This window comes from Electrophorus electricus, chromosome 24, assembly GCF_041902795.1.
Source record: "Electrophorus electricus isolate QZ-2024a chromosome 24, ASM4190279v1, whole genome shotgun sequence".
NCBI lineage: Eukaryota > Metazoa > Chordata > Actinopteri > Gymnotiformes > Gymnotidae > Electrophorus > Electrophorus electricus.
Window position 1 is genome coordinate 8,944,444 of NC_137520.1, and position 17,386 is coordinate 8,961,829.

The 17,386-nt window shown below is 41.3% G+C and overlaps 2 protein-coding genes across 3 annotated transcripts; both read left to right on the top strand.

The window, feature by feature from the left end:
- The first annotated feature begins 325 nt into the window (after positions 1–325).
- gid8b (GID complex subunit 8 homolog b (S. cerevisiae)) lies at positions 326–3,360 on the top strand. 2 transcript variants are annotated; one of them, XM_027006940.3, is made up of 5 exons: positions 326–413; positions 1,037–1,164; positions 1,252–1,448; positions 1,751–1,948; positions 2,245–3,360. In XM_027006940.3, the coding sequence occupies exons 2-5, from the start codon at positions 1,047–1,049 to the stop codon at positions 2,416–2,418; spliced, it is 687 nt and encodes a 228-aa protein (XP_026862741.2). In that variant the 5' UTR covers positions 326–413; positions 1,037–1,046; the 3' UTR covers positions 2,419–3,360. The 2 variants fall into 2 exon arrangements, with proteins under 2 accessions (XP_026862741.2, XP_026862742.2); XM_027006941.3 differs by having other exon boundaries at positions 352–630.
- Positions 3,361–3,503: 143 nt separating this feature from the next.
- Positions 3,504–15,148, top strand: slc17a9b (solute carrier family 17 member 9b). The gene is made up of 13 exons (XM_027007000.3): positions 3,504–4,177; positions 5,228–5,425; positions 6,159–6,298; positions 6,975–7,074; positions 7,163–7,293; positions 8,498–8,594; positions 9,735–9,831; positions 11,462–11,549; positions 11,753–11,787; positions 11,952–12,067; positions 12,184–12,239; positions 12,345–12,374; positions 12,695–15,148. The coding sequence occupies exons 1-13, from the start codon at positions 4,047–4,049 to the stop codon at positions 12,871–12,873; spliced, it is 1,398 nt and encodes a 465-aa protein (XP_026862801.2). The 5' UTR covers positions 3,504–4,046; the 3' UTR covers positions 12,874–15,148.
- The last annotated feature ends 2,238 nt before the right edge of the window (positions 15,149–17,386 follow it).

Consider the following 17,386-nt stretch of genomic DNA (forward strand, 5'->3'; position numbering starts at 1 on the left):
TAAAAAAATCTAATAATATCCAGTAAACACACTGTAGTCATTTGAATGACATTTCATTCGAGAATGTGTAATCATTAGTATATCGATTAAGTTAAACTGGGTGCAGGTTACAATGAAATTGACTAATTGCAGATAAAATCACCCTGAAAAAAGGAGAATGGATACATAGTGAGGAAGCTTTGTGATTATAAATAAGCCTAAGTCAAAATATAAATATTTTCACCGGGCGAACTAAAAAGAAAAATGACTGTCTTTAAATGAAGGATTACAAGCCGCCAATGGGTCATTTTGGAGCATCTGGCAACAGACATTTGTAAAATCCCGTTTGTCACGAACTATCACGAGAAAGCATATTTTGCGGCCCTGCTCCCCTGTGCTACAAGCTGCTGTTAAATAGTAGCTAACTCTTTCAGGTAAAATATAGGGACAATCACCTTGTAAATATTTTTTTTTTACCTTATTATTATTGTGCTCCGAGGCCAATGCATAATCGGTTTTATGAAAATATTTTTTAGCAATCGTTAGCAAGTTAGTATGTTTAATAGATCTGACGTGTGGAAGTCGGTTGGGTCTTGCCTTGGAGAATTTGAAGGCTTCAATGTTATGGTTTCGAGAAGGCCTGAATAATTAGTGAGTCTTGGTCATCATCGTTAGGAATCCTGAATCCCTTGATCTGGAATTCAATACTATAAGTATTTTTCATTGTATAATTCGAAAATATAAAAGGTGTTTTAACGTGACTTTGTGTCTGATGGATGCTATACCCTTGTTGTCCGCAAATTTTTCAACGTTTATTGACAGTGCCTACTCAAGTTTATTCTTGTTAAAAACCGAATCACAAGTCAGGGCTAATTCATACTTTTATTATATACTACACCTATTTCGACTGTAGTACAATTTATTTTAAAAAATTAATTTGAGAAAAAGTTTGAGAGTTTTTGGTTACATATATTAGAACTAGGGTTACAAATGTAAATGACTCAGGGGAATGTAAAACTATCTTCTTGTTTGTTTATTTAAAAATATGTGCTTAAAGACACTTCATAATGAGCTATGCTGAAAAGCCAGAGGATATAACACAAGAGGAATGGATGGAGAAGCTGAACAATGTCCATGTTCAACGTGCAGACATGAATCGACTCATCATGAACTACTTGGTGACAGGTACGCAGTATTTTTATAATCTGTTAGGGTGACCTAATGAAGAGTGAGTGCTCTGTAAATTCACTCTGTCCATATTCATGTTTCCAGAGGGTTTTAAGGAGGCAGCAGAGAAATTCAGGCTGGAATCAGGCATTGAGCCAAGTGTGGACCTGGACTCGCTAGACGAGAGGATAAAGATCAGAGAGATGATTCTGAAAGGGCAGATTCAGGAGGCTATTGCACTGATCAACAGTCTGCATCCTGAACTTCTAGATACTAACCGCTACCTTTACTTCCATCTCCAGGTAAAAAAGAAAGGAGGGTTCTTCTTATACACATACTGCAAGCTGACAAAACAATTCCACAGTACCTTGTTTCTATACAAGACTTTCTCAGGTTTACATAACTACATTTCTGTAGCCTTTTTTTGCACAAAAATGATAGTAACACATGAGGTAATACACTTAAAAAAAACAAAAAAAACAAAACAAAACAGTATCTAAACACATATTCTGGTCCCATCGTGATGAACACTTGGCACCAGTTACTTATTTCTAGTATGTAGTCACATGGGAAGTAAACGCCCACCTCGTGTGCCCCTCTGCAGCAACAGCACCTGATCGAGCTGATCCGCCTGCGGGAGACGGAGGCAGCGCTGGAGTTTGCGCAGACGCAGCTGGCCGAGCAGGGCGAGGAGAGCCGGGAATGCCTGTGCGAGATGGAGCGCACGCTGGCACTGCTGGCATTCGACAACCCGGAGGAGTCACCCTTCGGTGACCTCCTGAACATGATGCAGAGACAGAAGGTAGGGGGCTGGTTAGTGCACATTATAACAGGGCGCTTGGTGGCTGCTTACGTAAAGATGGAAAAGGCTGATTTGTTTGAGAAACATTTTCTGGTAAATGGGCCAGGTGTGTCGCAGCCTGAGAATATTCTCTATATGAAAGTAAAGTTCTGTGAAATAAAGTTCAGTGTCTTGCATGCATTTGTTTGTTTTATGCTTTATAACAGTTACACACACATAATTTTAAAAAGTTGCAGCTCTTTGGCAATGCAGTGGTCTGGAGTTTATGCAAATTCCCCCCATGTGTTTATTGTTAGGTTTGGAGTGAGGTAAACCAAGCTGTGCTGGACTATGAGAACAGGGAGTCGACGCCCAAACTTGCTAAACTCCTGAAACTTCTGCTGTGGGCTCAGAATGAACTGGACCAGAAGAAGGTCAAGTACCCTAAAATGACTGATCTTAGCAAGGGTACCATTGAGGAGCCCAAGTGAAGAATACACAAGAACTGCTCATTGCTAGCTTTCTGTGGGAAACCAAATGGACGTTTTCCTTCCACTTTCACTATTTATACTCAGTCAGTGACTGACACTTAAATATACCTTTTTTGTTTAGCATAATTGTTATTGCTTATCAGAGACTTTTGCATTAAAAGGGTTGTGCAAATGGGAATGTTTGAATTGTAAATGCGACTTATGGAGAAAATGGGAACACTTTTTAATGCAGAGAAACTTTTATGATTTTGTTACCTCTATATTTGACTTGGTGAAAAGAATTGAATTCTATCCATTCTGTTTTGCAGATAATTACTTTTCTGTGTCTTTTGTCAATGAATGTTCATGAACTGTATGCAATGTTCAGAGCTCTTTAGACAGGTTTGGATGTGGACTAACTTAGTCCTGGACTTTTTGGTAAATGATCAGGATGGCTTATGGTATAGAAAATGGCTTTTGTTAGGCTCATTTACCTCAAATGTTGAGGCTCTGTGTCCACTGTATTTTGAAGCTTTATATACATTAGTTTCAATAGGACAGTGGATTGATTGTGTAATGGTGGAACTTGGCTTCCACACCTTTATTTGCAGTGCAAAAGATTGTGAAGATAACCATTTTGTAAATGTTCTGTAGGGTGCACAAAGAGGGAACATCTGCTCTGTGAATATTTCATTGCATTGTAATGTTTGTTTTCTACTGTTGCATCTTATTGTAGTATCATTGCTGTCGACATATTCAATAACGTAATTTATAGAGAATACAGAGTTAAATTTAGTGAGTTTTTGAAGTCAGAAGCTTTACTGCGGTAAAAGGTTTTGAAGTTCCTGTACATCTCTATATTATTAAAGGTGTTTGGTGCTAGTATTACTGCAGAACATACCGATGGACGCTACATTCATCATGTGGGTTATGAGAATAAAAGGCCGCAGTCCTTTTCCACAATGCTGCATTTCGCGCGTTTGTCGTCTATACGCTTCCTTTAGGAAGGCGTGTTTAGCTGGCTGGCTAACAGGAGGTACTGGTCATCCACGAATTACGGCCATTAGATTTCCTTCAAATATACATTCACTTATACTCGTAGCATATGAGAAGATGTTGCCGTACGTGTTTTATATGTTATTTATACAGTACATAGGTTAATGTTAATTTGTCAACGTTTAGAAGGATACCGCCAAGCGATATTTCAGGCATCCAGTATGTTCGTTAGATGTTTGTAATAAAGCTTTTTATAATGAGAATATGCGGAACGTTTTTTTTGGGCCGGTATGTGTTGTTTTGCATGAAAGGGCTAAGTCGCATTACTTCCTGGTTTCATTTACCGTCAGTTGGAGGGATTAGGGGGCTGTAAGGAAAAAAAAACTGACACGTGGAATTTCATTACTTCTCCAAGCAGGCAAACTAGAATGTCTTGTTCGGTTTGTCAGCGGTGACGCCAACTACTCGGTCCCTTTTTCAATTTATAATTCAGGTAAAGCAGCACAGCAGTTTAGTGGAGATGCTACTGCCGGGTAACAGGAACCAAAAGACTAGTTTTTCATCTTTTTGCTTTTTTGCCTGTCACGCTCCGGAGAGCTAACCCCCAGAAGAGCCCCGGGAAATAGTGCGAAACAAACAAAATTTGGCGTTGAATGGCAGTTCTACAAAAACATGGGAAGACCTCTTGTCCAGACTTGCCAAATGTTAACGATAACCCAGCAGATAATTGTGGACCAGCTGGATCTCAAAAAAAGTGGCCAGAATCAAATCAGAACTGGTCAAGGTGAGTGCGCTATCATCTCGTATCATGTCAAAAAAGTAGTGTATATTTTTATAACTCTGTGTTCATAATCTATATGTTCAAAGTTCAGTGTTCTCAAAGTACATAGCTGTGTTTAGCTGCGTAGTCACTACCTAGCAAGCTACCTCAGTAATTCTCATAAATGTTAGGTTAGCTAATAGTTATTGTTACCTACCTACAGTAATAACATATTGTTACCTACCTACAGTAATAACAAAGCAATGTTGTGTCTAATTCAGGGATTATCGTTCGTGATCTCACTCATTTGTCAGAATCATATTGGGTAAAGTTTTTAATTTTTAATTTTTTAATTTTTAATTTTTATTTTTACGTTTTAATTATTACATTTACTTTTATTAACGCTAATTCTCAAACCTAATTCTATTCGATTTACGTTTTTCAGCATTTCTGGCACTATTGAGAATAGTCACTTAGCTAAGTTAGTTATTTACCTAGCTATCTAAAATGTGTTGTTTTAACTTACGCATTAACTAAGCCTAAAATAAATGATTGGAAGTCAAAGTAATTGCGTCAGATGTCTCTTGGTGGTTTGGTGTAACTACAGAACACAGTATAACTTGGCTAACGCTTCTTATTATTTAAATGTCAAAATGTCAATAGTAATTAGCTCATGAGGTAAATTTATTTGCAGCAGATGTCGCTACTTTTATGAATGAAGTATATGAGACATGCGATTAGATTTTCTGATTTCGAAAACTACTGTAATTATTTTTTCTTGAATTACATAGCTAACTATTTTTTGCTAGAATTCTGTCAGAGATTCCATTCCACGCACACTGTTCATCCACATTTATATTCCTTAACCTTTTAAAAAATGTTTACAATTTTTCAAATAATTTTTAATCTATTTTTCTTATCTTTTAATATACATATGCATTTTTGCACTAAACAGGTAATTTAGCTCACCTACCAGCTATCGCAGGTATTTGCTCTCCTATCACGGATGTCCGGATAGCAGCAAACAATTGTAACACACAGAAATGTTTTTGTTTTTATTTAATCTGTCTGCAGGCCGGTAGCACGGGTATGGACTGTGGTGTTGTTGCTGGGCACCTGCTTGCTGTACTGTGCCCGTGTGGCTATGCCTATATGTGCTGTGAACATGGCAGAGCGTTTCGGCTGGTCCAAGAGGGAATCGGGCATAGTGCTGGGCAGCTTCTTCTGGGGCTACTGCTTTACTCAGGTCCTTGGAGGCTACATCAGTGACAGGTCAGTAAGGTGGCCGTGTAATGATGGTGGTGTTATTTGTGAGTTGGAGTTATTGACGGATTGGCTCCGATTTCCACCCGGCTAGTCTTATGTCTCACGCTTGTCTCGTTTAATGCGAATGTGTGGACAACTGAGAACGAAATTGCATCTGTGAGGAAATCGTGACGCTGTGAAGTAAAGGGTGTGGCTCCTGTTTCAGAGGATGTCACTGGTGTCCAGCGTGGTTTGCATATTTCTATGAAACCTCAAGTGAGCGTTTCACAAGTATAACATTTATTTTGTATTATCTTTTTCCAGAAATTGCTTGCCTCTGCTCAATCATATAAACAAGAATGATTTGAAACTTTTTTTTACCATGCATCATAACTTTTCATGATCATTTTTCTCTATATTAAAGAGTTAAAATGTATTCTACATTTTCCATTCTTTATCAGTTTGGCTTAAGTAATACCTAGATTTAATACACAATATCTGCAACGTCCATGCCACTAGGTGTTAGTGTAATGGCTGTTTCATAATGTGAAGAATAATGATTGGAAAAAATGAGTTCTTGCTCCTTTAAGGAAACTTTTACACATTAGAAACCAAAATGAGATGTTTCAAATGCTTGGCCATATGGTTATGTTTATGGTGTCTCCTCCGATCCCCTATCCATAACTCTTAGTGCTGCTGGAACTCACTCGCTTGGAAGTATTTGGGATGAGCTGTATGTACCATTTGTGTTTGCCTTTAGGGTGGGAGGAGAAAAGGTGTTGCTGCTGTCAGCCGCAGCATGGGGAGCCATGACGGCATTCACACCCATCCTGGCCCACTTCTGCTCCCGGCCCATCATCTCCTTGACTGTGTCGCGCTTCCTCATGGGCCTCATGCAGGGTGAGTGAGGGGGTGGAGGAGCAGGGGTGGGTGGAGGGGAGGGGCATGGGCTGTTGCCGTGGTCACAGCATCAACCAGCCAGCCTCAGCGTCGCTCAGCACGTTACCTCTGTTAGCAATGTTAATAGGTCTCTTTATTCTTCCGTGAACTTGGAACTTTGTTTTTAGTGTTTCGATGCCGCCAAAGTGGAGCAGCACGGAAGGGTACCCACAACAGTGGCTGTAGTTATGAACAGATACACCTCTATGGAAAACAGAACTTCTTTAAAAAAAATTGAAAAAAGTGTAGCCTTGTGCAAGGCTCTTCTAGAGTGTTTGTAATTATGTTAGGCCGTTACTGTTGTGGGCTGCCGAGGAGCTGCTCTTAATCAGAAAGACTTTTTAGATTGTCACAAAGTAGATAAAGAAATTCTCTGCTGTCACAGCTAATGATATAATCAGTGTTTACACCCACCTTATGCCTCTTTACAGTTTTGCATGTTTTTGCTATGCTAGAGCATGTCCTTACAGTTGATAATTTCTCACATCTAATAGTCATTTGTTGTCCGAGTTTGACCACACCATCTGGTCTAGCGGCGTTTTTTTTTTTTATTTTTTTTTTTTTATTGTTTTGTTTTGTTTTCTGGTGCTAACATGGAGTTCTAAATCTCAGGCTGTTGCTTCTGTCCACCATCCAGGCATGCACTACCCCTCTCTGGCCAGCCTGTGCTCACAAAAGGTGGTGGAGAGTGAGCGCGGCTTTCTTATGAGCACCATTGGAAGCGGCTCCTACCTGGGGTGAGTGGCTGAGTGAGCTTGGGCAGGGCGTGGGCGGGCAGGGAAGGCTGAAGGGAGATGTCTGTGCTGAGCCTCTGGGCCCTTGCAGGACATTGGTGATCGGAGGAGTGGGCTCAGTCATGCTGGACCTCTACGGCTGGGAGAGTGTCTTCTACGTCTCCGGCTTGCTGTCCATGCTCTGGGCCTACTGCATGTGGAAGTACCTGCTTAAGGGAGAGGGTGAGTCTATGTGCGCAACATGTTTTCCAAAAAGCATTGCGGCTTATAACTAGTAGAGCAAGTATTGCTTTTGAAGGGTTATTGTCGTACATGGTCCAGAACAAATTTTTTAAAAATTGAGTACTCTTGTACTTTAAAGGGTTTTCTTACCCTTTTCCCCCCCAAAGATGGCAGACAAAAAATTGCACTTAGCTCATGTGGGTATGTGCTCTCTTCTTGGACTAGACATGGGGGCTAGGCACATTTGTGTGTCAGGCATGAATTGTAGATGTTTACTGGATGTATACATTTTGTTAACAGTGCTTACACTGTATACAGCAAAGGGTGCATTTGACATGAATGAGCTGATTGTAGCTATGTGTATGCTATTTCTGTGTATTTGTGTGTGTGTGGGTGTGTTTAAACAGTCTTTAGCCTGTCTGATTTATTGTGATTTGTGAGGTAGATAGAAATTGATGGCTGTACATTCACAGAGGTTTTGGACATTATGGAAGAAGTAGATGGAGTATAATGGATTAAGGAATTTAATGTGTGATTTGCTGGATGGATAAAACAAACATCTTTCAATAGTTTGGAATTGGACAGTCATGCATGCATACACACAGCCTCAGTGCAGTGTGCCAAGCATATTGTTTGAGTAAAGTGTCACGGTGCAAAACAGATCAGACGCTTGCACATGATGATCAATCAAACAGTTTATTAACAACAATACAGTCCAGGCAAATAAATCCAAAACGGCAACTCCAATACAGAGTCGAGGTGGTAGACATGGGCGATGGAACAGGAGCAAGCAGGGCTATCCAAGATGAGGCAAAAACCCGTAGTAGAACCAAACACTGGCAATGGTCTAAAACACAGAAAAGCACAAATATAAATTCACAATGCTTAGTATACTCTACGACAAAGAGGCTAGACTTTGCAATGACTATGACTGTGAGTAGCGTATAACTAGGCAAGAAAGTGAAGGCAATATTACTCTGGGCATGAGGATATCACCGGAGGTTTCAGGGGATGTAGTGTGTGTGGTGTTTCCTGAGAGTCTGTGAACTGTGATTCTTTGAATTAGATGCTGCCATTAGAATTTGGGAATCCTGATGTTCATCAGCTCCTTTTATTCTTTTAGAGTATCCATTTGGTGTCCCTAGTTCAGACTTAACTGTAGGTGTGTGTGTGTGTGTGTGTGTGTGTGTGTGCGTGCGTTCAGGACCCATCATCACACTGGAGTCTCTGGGCAGCTCTGCAACCCAGTCCAAACTGTCCCGCAGAAACTGGCTGCGTCTCTTCAGACAGCCAGCTGTGTGGTAAGAGTGAGTGAGTGTGTGGTAAGAGTGAGTGAGTGAGTGTGTGGTAAGAGTGAGTGAGTGTGTGGTAAGAGTGAGTGTGTGTGGTAAGAGTGAGTGAGTGTGTGTGGTGTGAGTGGGTGAGTGTGTGTGTGTGTGAGTGTGTGTGTGAGTCTGTCACGGAGAGAGAGAGAAATAACGAGAGACGGCACACATTTACTTAATGTGTGACTAAGTCCACAGTGGCCATAATCCTGCAAAAAGGAGCTAAACAATCCTCTAAGATCCATCCATAAATCCATCTGTGTGTGTTTGTGCATGCGAGAGAGTGAGACAAAGGGACAGAGCAGAGAGAGAGATTAAAGTCAAAAGGTGTGTAGTTAAGGCAAAAGTTGATTTTGCAAGGTTAAATAACATGTGGTGGTGTAAGGACAAAGTTACCATTAGCCACAGGCTTTCACCTACAATACATCATGAGAGGCACCAAATTTACACCCACCACCCACTTTATCAGAAAAACCTCCCTTGCACTTACACTCCCCAGCCATTTTATTTGGTGCACCTGTTTGATAGGTGGCTTTCATAGGTCTACAGTTACAGACTGCAGTCCATCTGTTGCCATGTGCAGTCTGTTAGCCATCCTCCAACTCCTCACCACTGGTTCTGACCACAGGACCATGGCTGACCGGATATTATTTGGGTGGTGGGCCACTCTCCACACAGCAGTGACCCTGACATGGTAGTGGCATGGTTATTCAGCTGGTATGAGTGGTCTGCCATCAAACATTTCCAGCCAAAAGTGGGCCCATGGTCAGAAAATGACCATTGATGAGGGGTTGGCATATGGCCAGTCCAGGCTGTGCATGGCACATGGTCCCTAACTGTACACTTCCAAGGTGTTTCTAATAAATAACTGTTTCTAATAGTATAGACTTTAGTAAAGTATCTAATAGTATAGACTACATAGCCAATACATCATATAGTTCTGAAATGAATATTATCAAATTTATATTATTGACATTACATCCTGAATATCATGATTTTGTGATATGTTTAAACACCATTAAACTTTTCCTTAATCATTAGCCCTGTCCTATATCATATTTATTCTCCATTTTCCTCCCTCTCTGTTTCTCTCTCACTCTCTCGGACATCCGTCAGTGCGGTCATTATTACACACCTGTGTACTGCTAGCACCTTCTTCACCCTGTTGTCATGGCTACCAACTTTCTTCAAAGACACTTTTCCTGATTCTAAGGTAAATTGTGATGCCACATAAGTAGAAAATAAGGCATGTACGTGTACTTATTTACTTTGCTTACTTACAATTGAACTACATTTTATTTACAGAGCACATATAACGTCACAATGTTGACCAAAGTGTTGTGTAAAGTTTAGAAAAAAATACATGGTTCTACATAAAACAAACAAAACAGAACACAGGAAAAAAATATGCCGTGAAACATACACATGGCTGCAGAAATGAAAATCCCAGAGTAGAAAGATGTGTTGTAAGTCTTAAAAACTGAGAGAGAGTAGACCTGATGCACAGAAGAGCGAACAATAGCTGATCTGAGGACCGCAGTGAATACGGGCAGATCAATGATCGAGGTATGATGGGGCTTGCCCATGAAATGCTTTAAAAGCAAATAAAAGAACTTCGAACTGGACCCTGTGATGGGCTGGAAACCAGCGCAGCAAGGCTAGAACTGGTGTGATGTGATCCCTTTTTGGAAATTCCTCTGAACTGGTAGAAACTAACATCATGACATAATTGAGTTGTTTTTTTTTAACTCTGGCCTTGACACATTCTGACAGTGCTCCATACGTTTTAGACAGGTTTTCAGCAAATTTAGATGAATTTTTCGTTTGTTTGATTGGTAAAAGTTATTAGCCCTCCACATTTTTATATCATTCAGTAATTCACCAAGATACCTTATAGAGCATAGGTTGTTCAGTTATAAAGGTAGACAAAGCTGAGTATCCTCAACGACAGTGAAATTAAATGCTATTAAATATTTTAAACACTGAAATTAAATATATAGATGTTATAAATGACGCTTGTTGTTGTTGAGCATATATAATGAAAAAGAGCTGGCCTTAGGATGGAACCTTTTGGGACACCGTAGTAGCAATAGATGAAAAAAGTTTGAAAAACAATTAGGAACGCTCACTCTTTTATGATTATGAAGCTAGAACACTGGGCCCTGTTACATCAAGCGTGTCTTTTAGGAGACATGACATGATGGTTTGAGAGGGTGAGCTTGTGGCCTTTATCCGAGATGCACTATATCGTTCAGAGAAGACAGGGAGACTGGCGAAGAAAGTTGTGGAACAAATGAGAGGGAGTGGGTAGAAATTTTGATATGTGAGGTTATAAGTCTTGTCCTTAAAAAGGACACAAATTCCTCACAAATTTAAGGTGACGCTACAAGACCGAGGCAAGCTGGTCCATTGAGTTGATTTGTACTTTGGGTTAGTGATAATTTATAGATATGATTTCTGAGAAATAAGGTACCATGGATTGCCTTGAAATGAATACATTTTGTTTTCAGATGTTTTGTTTGTTTGTTTGTTTTTGTTTTTTTTTTCCCCTCTGAGCACACTTGTTACATTTGTTTCCTCAACACTCAATTGCTCCAGAGTTGTGCGATTACATACGGTTTCCAGCAGGGGTCGCATCAGTGTTCATGAATGCATCCAGTTATCTCGGTGTTTGAGTTAAAGTGCAAGCGTGAAGAAGGTTTATACTGTTCAGTGGATTCAGTAGAAGAGAGCTCTGTTTGATATGATATAATTGCGTTGTCCCCCCCCCACCTTTTCATCCATAAGGTGTGTGTGTGTGTGTGTGTGTGTGTGTGTGTGTGTGTGTGTGTGTGTGTCTCCAGGGATGGATGTTTAATGTGATCCCGTGGTTTGTGGCCATTCCTTTCTCACTATTCAGTGGCTGCCTGTCTGATCATCTCATCAGTCAGGGTATGAAAACACACACACACACACCAAAAAGTAATATGTCAATCAAATCAAAAGGCAAATTTAACATTTTGTCTTCTTGTGAGATTTAAGAGTACACAAATTATATATGAGGCACTTAGTTTTCAGTTCTGAGAGCAAATATCAATAGCCATTGTTTTATTCTTTTACCCTCTGTCTTCCTCTAACCTCTGTGTGTCTGGTAGGTTATGATACTGCTTCAGTGAGGAAGCTGATGCAGGTAATGCATTAAACCTTCACGCACAATCACGTGTACACAGATACAAGATAGATGCTCAGATGAGAGTTTGTGTCACCATCTCTCTCTCTCTCTCTCTCTCTCTCTCTCTCTCTCTCTCTCGCTCTCTCTCTCTCTCTCTCTCTCTCTCTCTCTCTCTCTCTCAGTTCTTTTCTATGGGTGTATCCGGCGTGTTTACCCTGTGTCTGTGCGGTACCACCACTTTCCCCATGGCTGTGGCCTTCGTGTCTGCTATGATGGGCCTCACCACGTTCAGCCACAGGTAAACCCACCTCTGCCATTTTGCCCTCTTAGCACCCTATTATAGGAGCACTGCTGCCTAAAGCTGAAACGGCCCCTGAGTCCTCATGAGATGGAATTCTCCCCATGTCTGTGCAGTGGTGTGTCTGTGAACGTCCAGGATCTGGCCCCATCCTGCGCTGGAGCCCTTTTTGGTAAGTCGTATCCTCCCACTCACTGCTGGATGGCCTTAATATAGTCCACTGGTAATGCAGGTAAAGGGTGCTGTGGATGTAAAGTCTTTTGTTTGTGTCTCGTAGGTGTGATGAACACCTGTGGTGCATTTACAGGTAAGATTAGATGTGTGGTGTTGAGGAGTGCCCTCTGTCTCTTTCCAATCTCAAATTTTATTAAATTTCCAGATTTTATTAAATCGTGCATTGCAGGATATTTGTTTTCTGAGTCTCAAGGGCAAGAAGCATATTACAAATAACAATTCATGACCACTGGCAATAAAACCTGAAGTTCCAAGTGCTATAGATTCAGCTGTGCTCTTTGGTGGAGTGCGTACGGTTGTGCGCACATGTATCCGTGTTGCCATATGTAGTTTATGAGCTAATTAGTCCTAAGCTAATTGGCTAATTAGTGTGTGACTGTGTGTGCCGTGTAGGGGTGATCATGGTGTACTTCTCGGGATATCTGATTGAGGCCACTGGCTCGTGGGCATCAGTTTTCACCCTCATCACTATGGTGAACCTGATGGGGCTGGGAACATTCCTGGTGTTCGCTGAGGCGCGCAGGGTCGACATTGAAGCCACCAAGGGTCACCACCACAGTGTCCATCTCTGAGCGGGCAGCACCACCATGGCACTTCTATCAGATGCTTTCTGCAGACCTGCGGAAGCTCCAGAGACAGACGCTGCCTTCTCCTCCATCCGGTTAGCGCGGTGACTGTTTGCAGGAGATCTGGCAATATTTGCCTTAGAGATTGCCATGCGATTGAGAACCCACAGACATGAACATTTCAGTATTAGTTCTCCATGTCCTTCAGTTGTCCTACCACTTTATTGGGTGGGTGGTGTACAGTTGTAATGGGACCAGATCAGTGATATTACTAAGAATGTTGGCTATAGTAGGGAGGTACAATCAAAAGGCCAACAAGGATACAGAGGGCCAAAGCTTTAGGTCTATAATGACTGTATTTTATATTTATGTGCCGTTCATTTGTGTATGTTTTTGTTTGTTTTTTGGAGTTGGGTGGGTTCGCTGATAATTTCCTGCTATTCCCCATCACAATCTATGCAGATGTATCTTGACCTCACCTGCTCCTTCTGAGGATTATTTCTAAAGCTACACCCCATGCTACCATTCTGTCATTTAATTAGCAGATAAACACCAAAGGGTAGAATGTTTGAGATTATTAATGTTATGATTCATTTCATGTTCTTAGTTATTGTATATTGGATAAGTTATTAGCATTTCTTAATATTTTAACACATGTCAATGGCTAATGTTTTTCATATTTTCATCACCAGTCAAGTTACTGAAGCCTTTTACACACAAAGACATATTTCACAGTATATGTCTTAAACAGGCATTTATAGTGGAGGTTTGTTTTTCTGGCAAAGAAGCACACCTCCTTAAGTTTACAGCCTTGTTTGGAAAGACAAAGTTTAGAGTTACAAACTTAGTTATTCTGCTAAGAGAGGAAGTGATGTAACAGTTATAGATAAACAGGAAGAAGTGAGCAGTTGATGAGGACCTTAAGATTTACTGCTAAATTTACTTTTGTTTGATTGCTGGTACGAAAAGCAAAGTATCGCTACATTGCTGATACTCCTATCATAAGCGTAAGAAGTTGCATATAAGAACTGTGAATATTGCATATGAGCAGAGTGGTTTGTTTTGTTTAAAACAGTAGAGACCAAATGCATTTTAATGTATTCTTAGGAAATATATTTATTACTTAGGTAGTGAGATATAGAATTTATTTTAATTTGTCATAATCATAAATAGAGGAATTTGTGCTCGTGGTGCCAGGTATAGCTAAGAATCACCAAATGTATGCTCCCCCCTGAGATCTTCATCCAGCTTTATCCAGTTTATTTATTGACCTACCTGAGGCCGGTAGTCACTGACTGTTTTGTAGCTTACTTTTTGTTCCAGACATTCGTCCTTCGTGGCCAAAGAAGCCCTGCCCCATTGGCTCTGCTTGAGAGCAGTAGGAGCGTGGGCCAGTGAACCCTCCCTTTATGCTTGAGAACGTTCCTGAGACTCATTCTTCACATCACAGTATAACTTGTCATGTTGTACCTCACTGCTGCCCCCAGCATCTGTAGTTACTGCAGCGTAAGTGCCAAGAAAGAATATGGAGTAGGAAATGAAGGGAAAAATGTACATGACTAGTACACCCGTTACAGATGATATGTATTTTTCATAGTGCACAATTGTCTTGGTTTATAAATGCTTATATGGTTGCACAACAGAACATTGTATTTGCAGATAGGAAATTGGGGTTAAGTTGGGTTTGGAAATGGTTACGAAATGAGTTTTTCTCAGCAATGAGTAATTATAATATTTACAACACTAGAATAATACATGTAAATCACCATAAGACACAATCATATTCTAAAGGAAATATGAATGTGATGAGAAACAGGATAGTAATGGTGTATAGTGCCATTCTGATTATTAAGGTACAGTTTTCTGGAGTGTTGTAAAACACTGATTATTTTCTTATATTTGAAAAGAAAACGATGTATAGTGTATGTAAACTTTAAAAGAAAGCAATGTGGGACAAATATTATTTTCACCTGCTTTATTTGTAACTTTTTTGAAAAAATAAAACTATATTTTATCAAATCTAAGAAATATATATATTTTGGTTTTACCAATGCAGTGTCACAATTTATTCAAACAGAAGTAACTGAAGTGGCTGAGGTAACTTTCTAAGATTTTGCTGGTCATCGCTAACGGGAAGTCCACCGACGGTGTAGTATTTAGCATTTACCACACAGGGGCAGCAGAGAGCTAATTTTAAAGTTTCGTAGTTCATGGAGAGTTGGGTTTTTTTGGTGTCCAAAAAAGCTGCTTGTGGAAGTGTTTAAAGCAGTCTTTCACGCAGTGACCCTAATAAATGGCATTTGTGTGTGTCATTTTGTTCTGAGTGATTACTGTAGCGTTGGATGTAGTATCATTCCAGGCACCTCCTCGCAGTCTTCACGGGGTGTGATGTCACCTCTCCCAGTCCACCTCCAGCAATAACCCCCATTAGAACACCTACACAGCCATGCGGTACCACAACACAGGATCGATACCAGCGTGAATGGGTCTGCAGGTCTCCCCCTTTCTCCTCTCCCTCTCTCTGGACGTATGGGGTGGCACCATATGGCAGGCCGCTGTGTGCCGTGCTGGTGAGCTGGCAATGGACACAGGTGCCACGGGCCAGGCGTCAGTCAACCCCCTCTCATGGGACTCGCTCAGGTTAGTGTAGAGACAGATGGCCGAGGCCGTTACCGTAACGGTGGACGGGGGGGGGGGTTAAGCTCGGGAGCCCAGGGCGGAGCGGCGAACCTATGTCATCACCCAAGATGGGCAGAGTGAGTGGCATTGACTGGCACTGAGGATCGGGTTCTGACTCCGTGTGTTCAGCCATGTACCTACTAGGGTTCTGAACAGTGCTGGAGTTAATGATTGATCACTGACCACCAGAGAAAGTAAGCGGACCACGGCTCTTCTGTTCCAGTCTCTCTGAATGAGAGCAGCGTGTGCAACCTAAGCTGTGTACAGCATAAATACATGACACGTTTTGTCTCTTGGTTATTTCCATAGAATTACTCTCTCAGCCTCTCACCATTTTTCCAAGCTGTTCAGAAAGTGCACACTCTGAGCCATATCTTGCCCAGCACTTCATCACAGGTTCATGATGAAGGTTTTTGGGCTGTGTTGGTGCAGTCTCATAGATGTTCATAGCAGTTGTTCTTTTCTAGAACAGTCACTGTGCCTGAGGAGTCCCGTTCCAAAGTGTTCCTAGTTAAGTGTTTCTGCTCTTTACATATTTGTAATTATAAGTGCCGTTAATATGGAGAATACTTTTAGTGTCGCTCATTGGTGTTAAAATTGCATCACTGTGCCAAGTAAAAATGCGATGAATAGATGTATGGAAAATCAGCGCAAGTAGGACTTGCAGAACATATCCTAAGACCTCTGAAAACATGCACACCAACACCCACTCCAACGTATGATGTACGTTAAGAACAGGAGGCGGGTATTAAGATGAGAAACACTAAGCGTTAATCAGCAGAATGTGTGAAAGAGAGAGAGGGACAGAATGAGGGAATAGCGGAGAAGAGAGAGGTGATCCTAGGTCTCGCGCTGCCCCGAAGGCGACCAAGCTGTTGTACAGCACCAACACATGGAGATCCACGCTCTCGTGTGTCCCTGTGCCACCGTCTCACCAAACCGCTCGCATCCCCCTGCTTGTTCTCCGGCTGACAGGAAGGGAAGTGCCGTGGAAAATAACTTCCCCAGGCCTTTCAAGCCTGATGCTGTTAACATCCAAATGATTTGACAGACAGACGACAAGGTCCGGACCTCTTCTGATGTAGGGGTTTGTGTGTGTGTGTGAAAGAGAGATAGAGAGAAATGCTTGCATCCTTCCAAGTGTCTGGGTATACTGCACCCAACCTAATGTAAAAAATACCAAAAGAATAAGATCCTATTTCAGCTCATGAATGGAAGCTGAAGACAAATGCAGATGGATTGCAGAAGAGTAAACGTATTACTCTACAAGAGTTGCAAAGATTCAGGTTAAAAGGTGCAGCAGGGGTGTCTGAATTAGCGTCTGGTGTGGACATGCTCACTGACTCGAAACTGTCGGACCAGCCCACACTTCTGTTACACACTCTTTTTGCCAACACAATTGACTTCGTAAACAAAGAGTACCAGGAGGATTACTGCAGTAGGCTGATGTAGAGGTCAAACGTGGACCATTTTTTTAAAGATGCAACCTAGATTGTGATCATCATAAACGCACAGCACAGCACACTGGATTCTGCTCTTGGTTGTGTTGCTAAAGATTAATTAGCCTTAATTTTTTTTCTAGGCTGTTCAGAAAGTGTAACTGATGGACTTGCATGCTCTGAGCTAAACCATGGCCAGCACTTCGCTTTATCGCGGGTTCACGACAAAGGTTTTTGTCGGCCTGGAAACGTGAGCTCTGTAACGTATGGGTTTGACCTTGCGTTCAGGTTGATATTCCTGGCTATTCATGGGACCTGGTTGTGAATTGTCATAACTCTGGACATTAGATATTGTCGAAGCGATGCCGCAACATTTAATTAGTCAACCAGAGACGTGAAGA

Excerpts from the sequence above, each read along its gene's own strand:
- gid8b (XM_027006940.3), top strand. The coding sequence starts at position 1,047 with ATGAGCTATGCTGAAAAGCCAGAGGATATAACACAAGAGGAATGGATG. Across the intron at positions 1,165-1,251 it reads CATGAACTACTTGGTGACAG|AGGGTTTTAAGGAGGCAGCA; the intron begins GTACGCAGTATT and ends TCATGTTTCCAG. Across the intron at positions 1,949-2,244 it reads ACATGATGCAGAGACAGAAG|GTTTGGAGTGAGGTAAACCA; the intron begins GTAGGGGGCTGG and ends GTTTATTGTTAG.
- slc17a9b (XM_027007000.3), top strand. The coding sequence starts at position 4,047 with ATGGCAGTTCTACAAAAACATGGGAAGACCTCTTGTCCAGACTTGCCA. Across the intron at positions 7,294-8,497 it reads GTACCTGCTTAAGGGAGAGG|GACCCATCATCACACTGGAG; the intron begins GTGAGTCTATGT and ends GCGTGCGTTCAG. Across the intron at positions 11,550-11,752 it reads TGATCATCTCATCAGTCAGG|GTTATGATACTGCTTCAGTG; the intron begins GTATGAAAACAC and ends TGTGTCTGGTAG.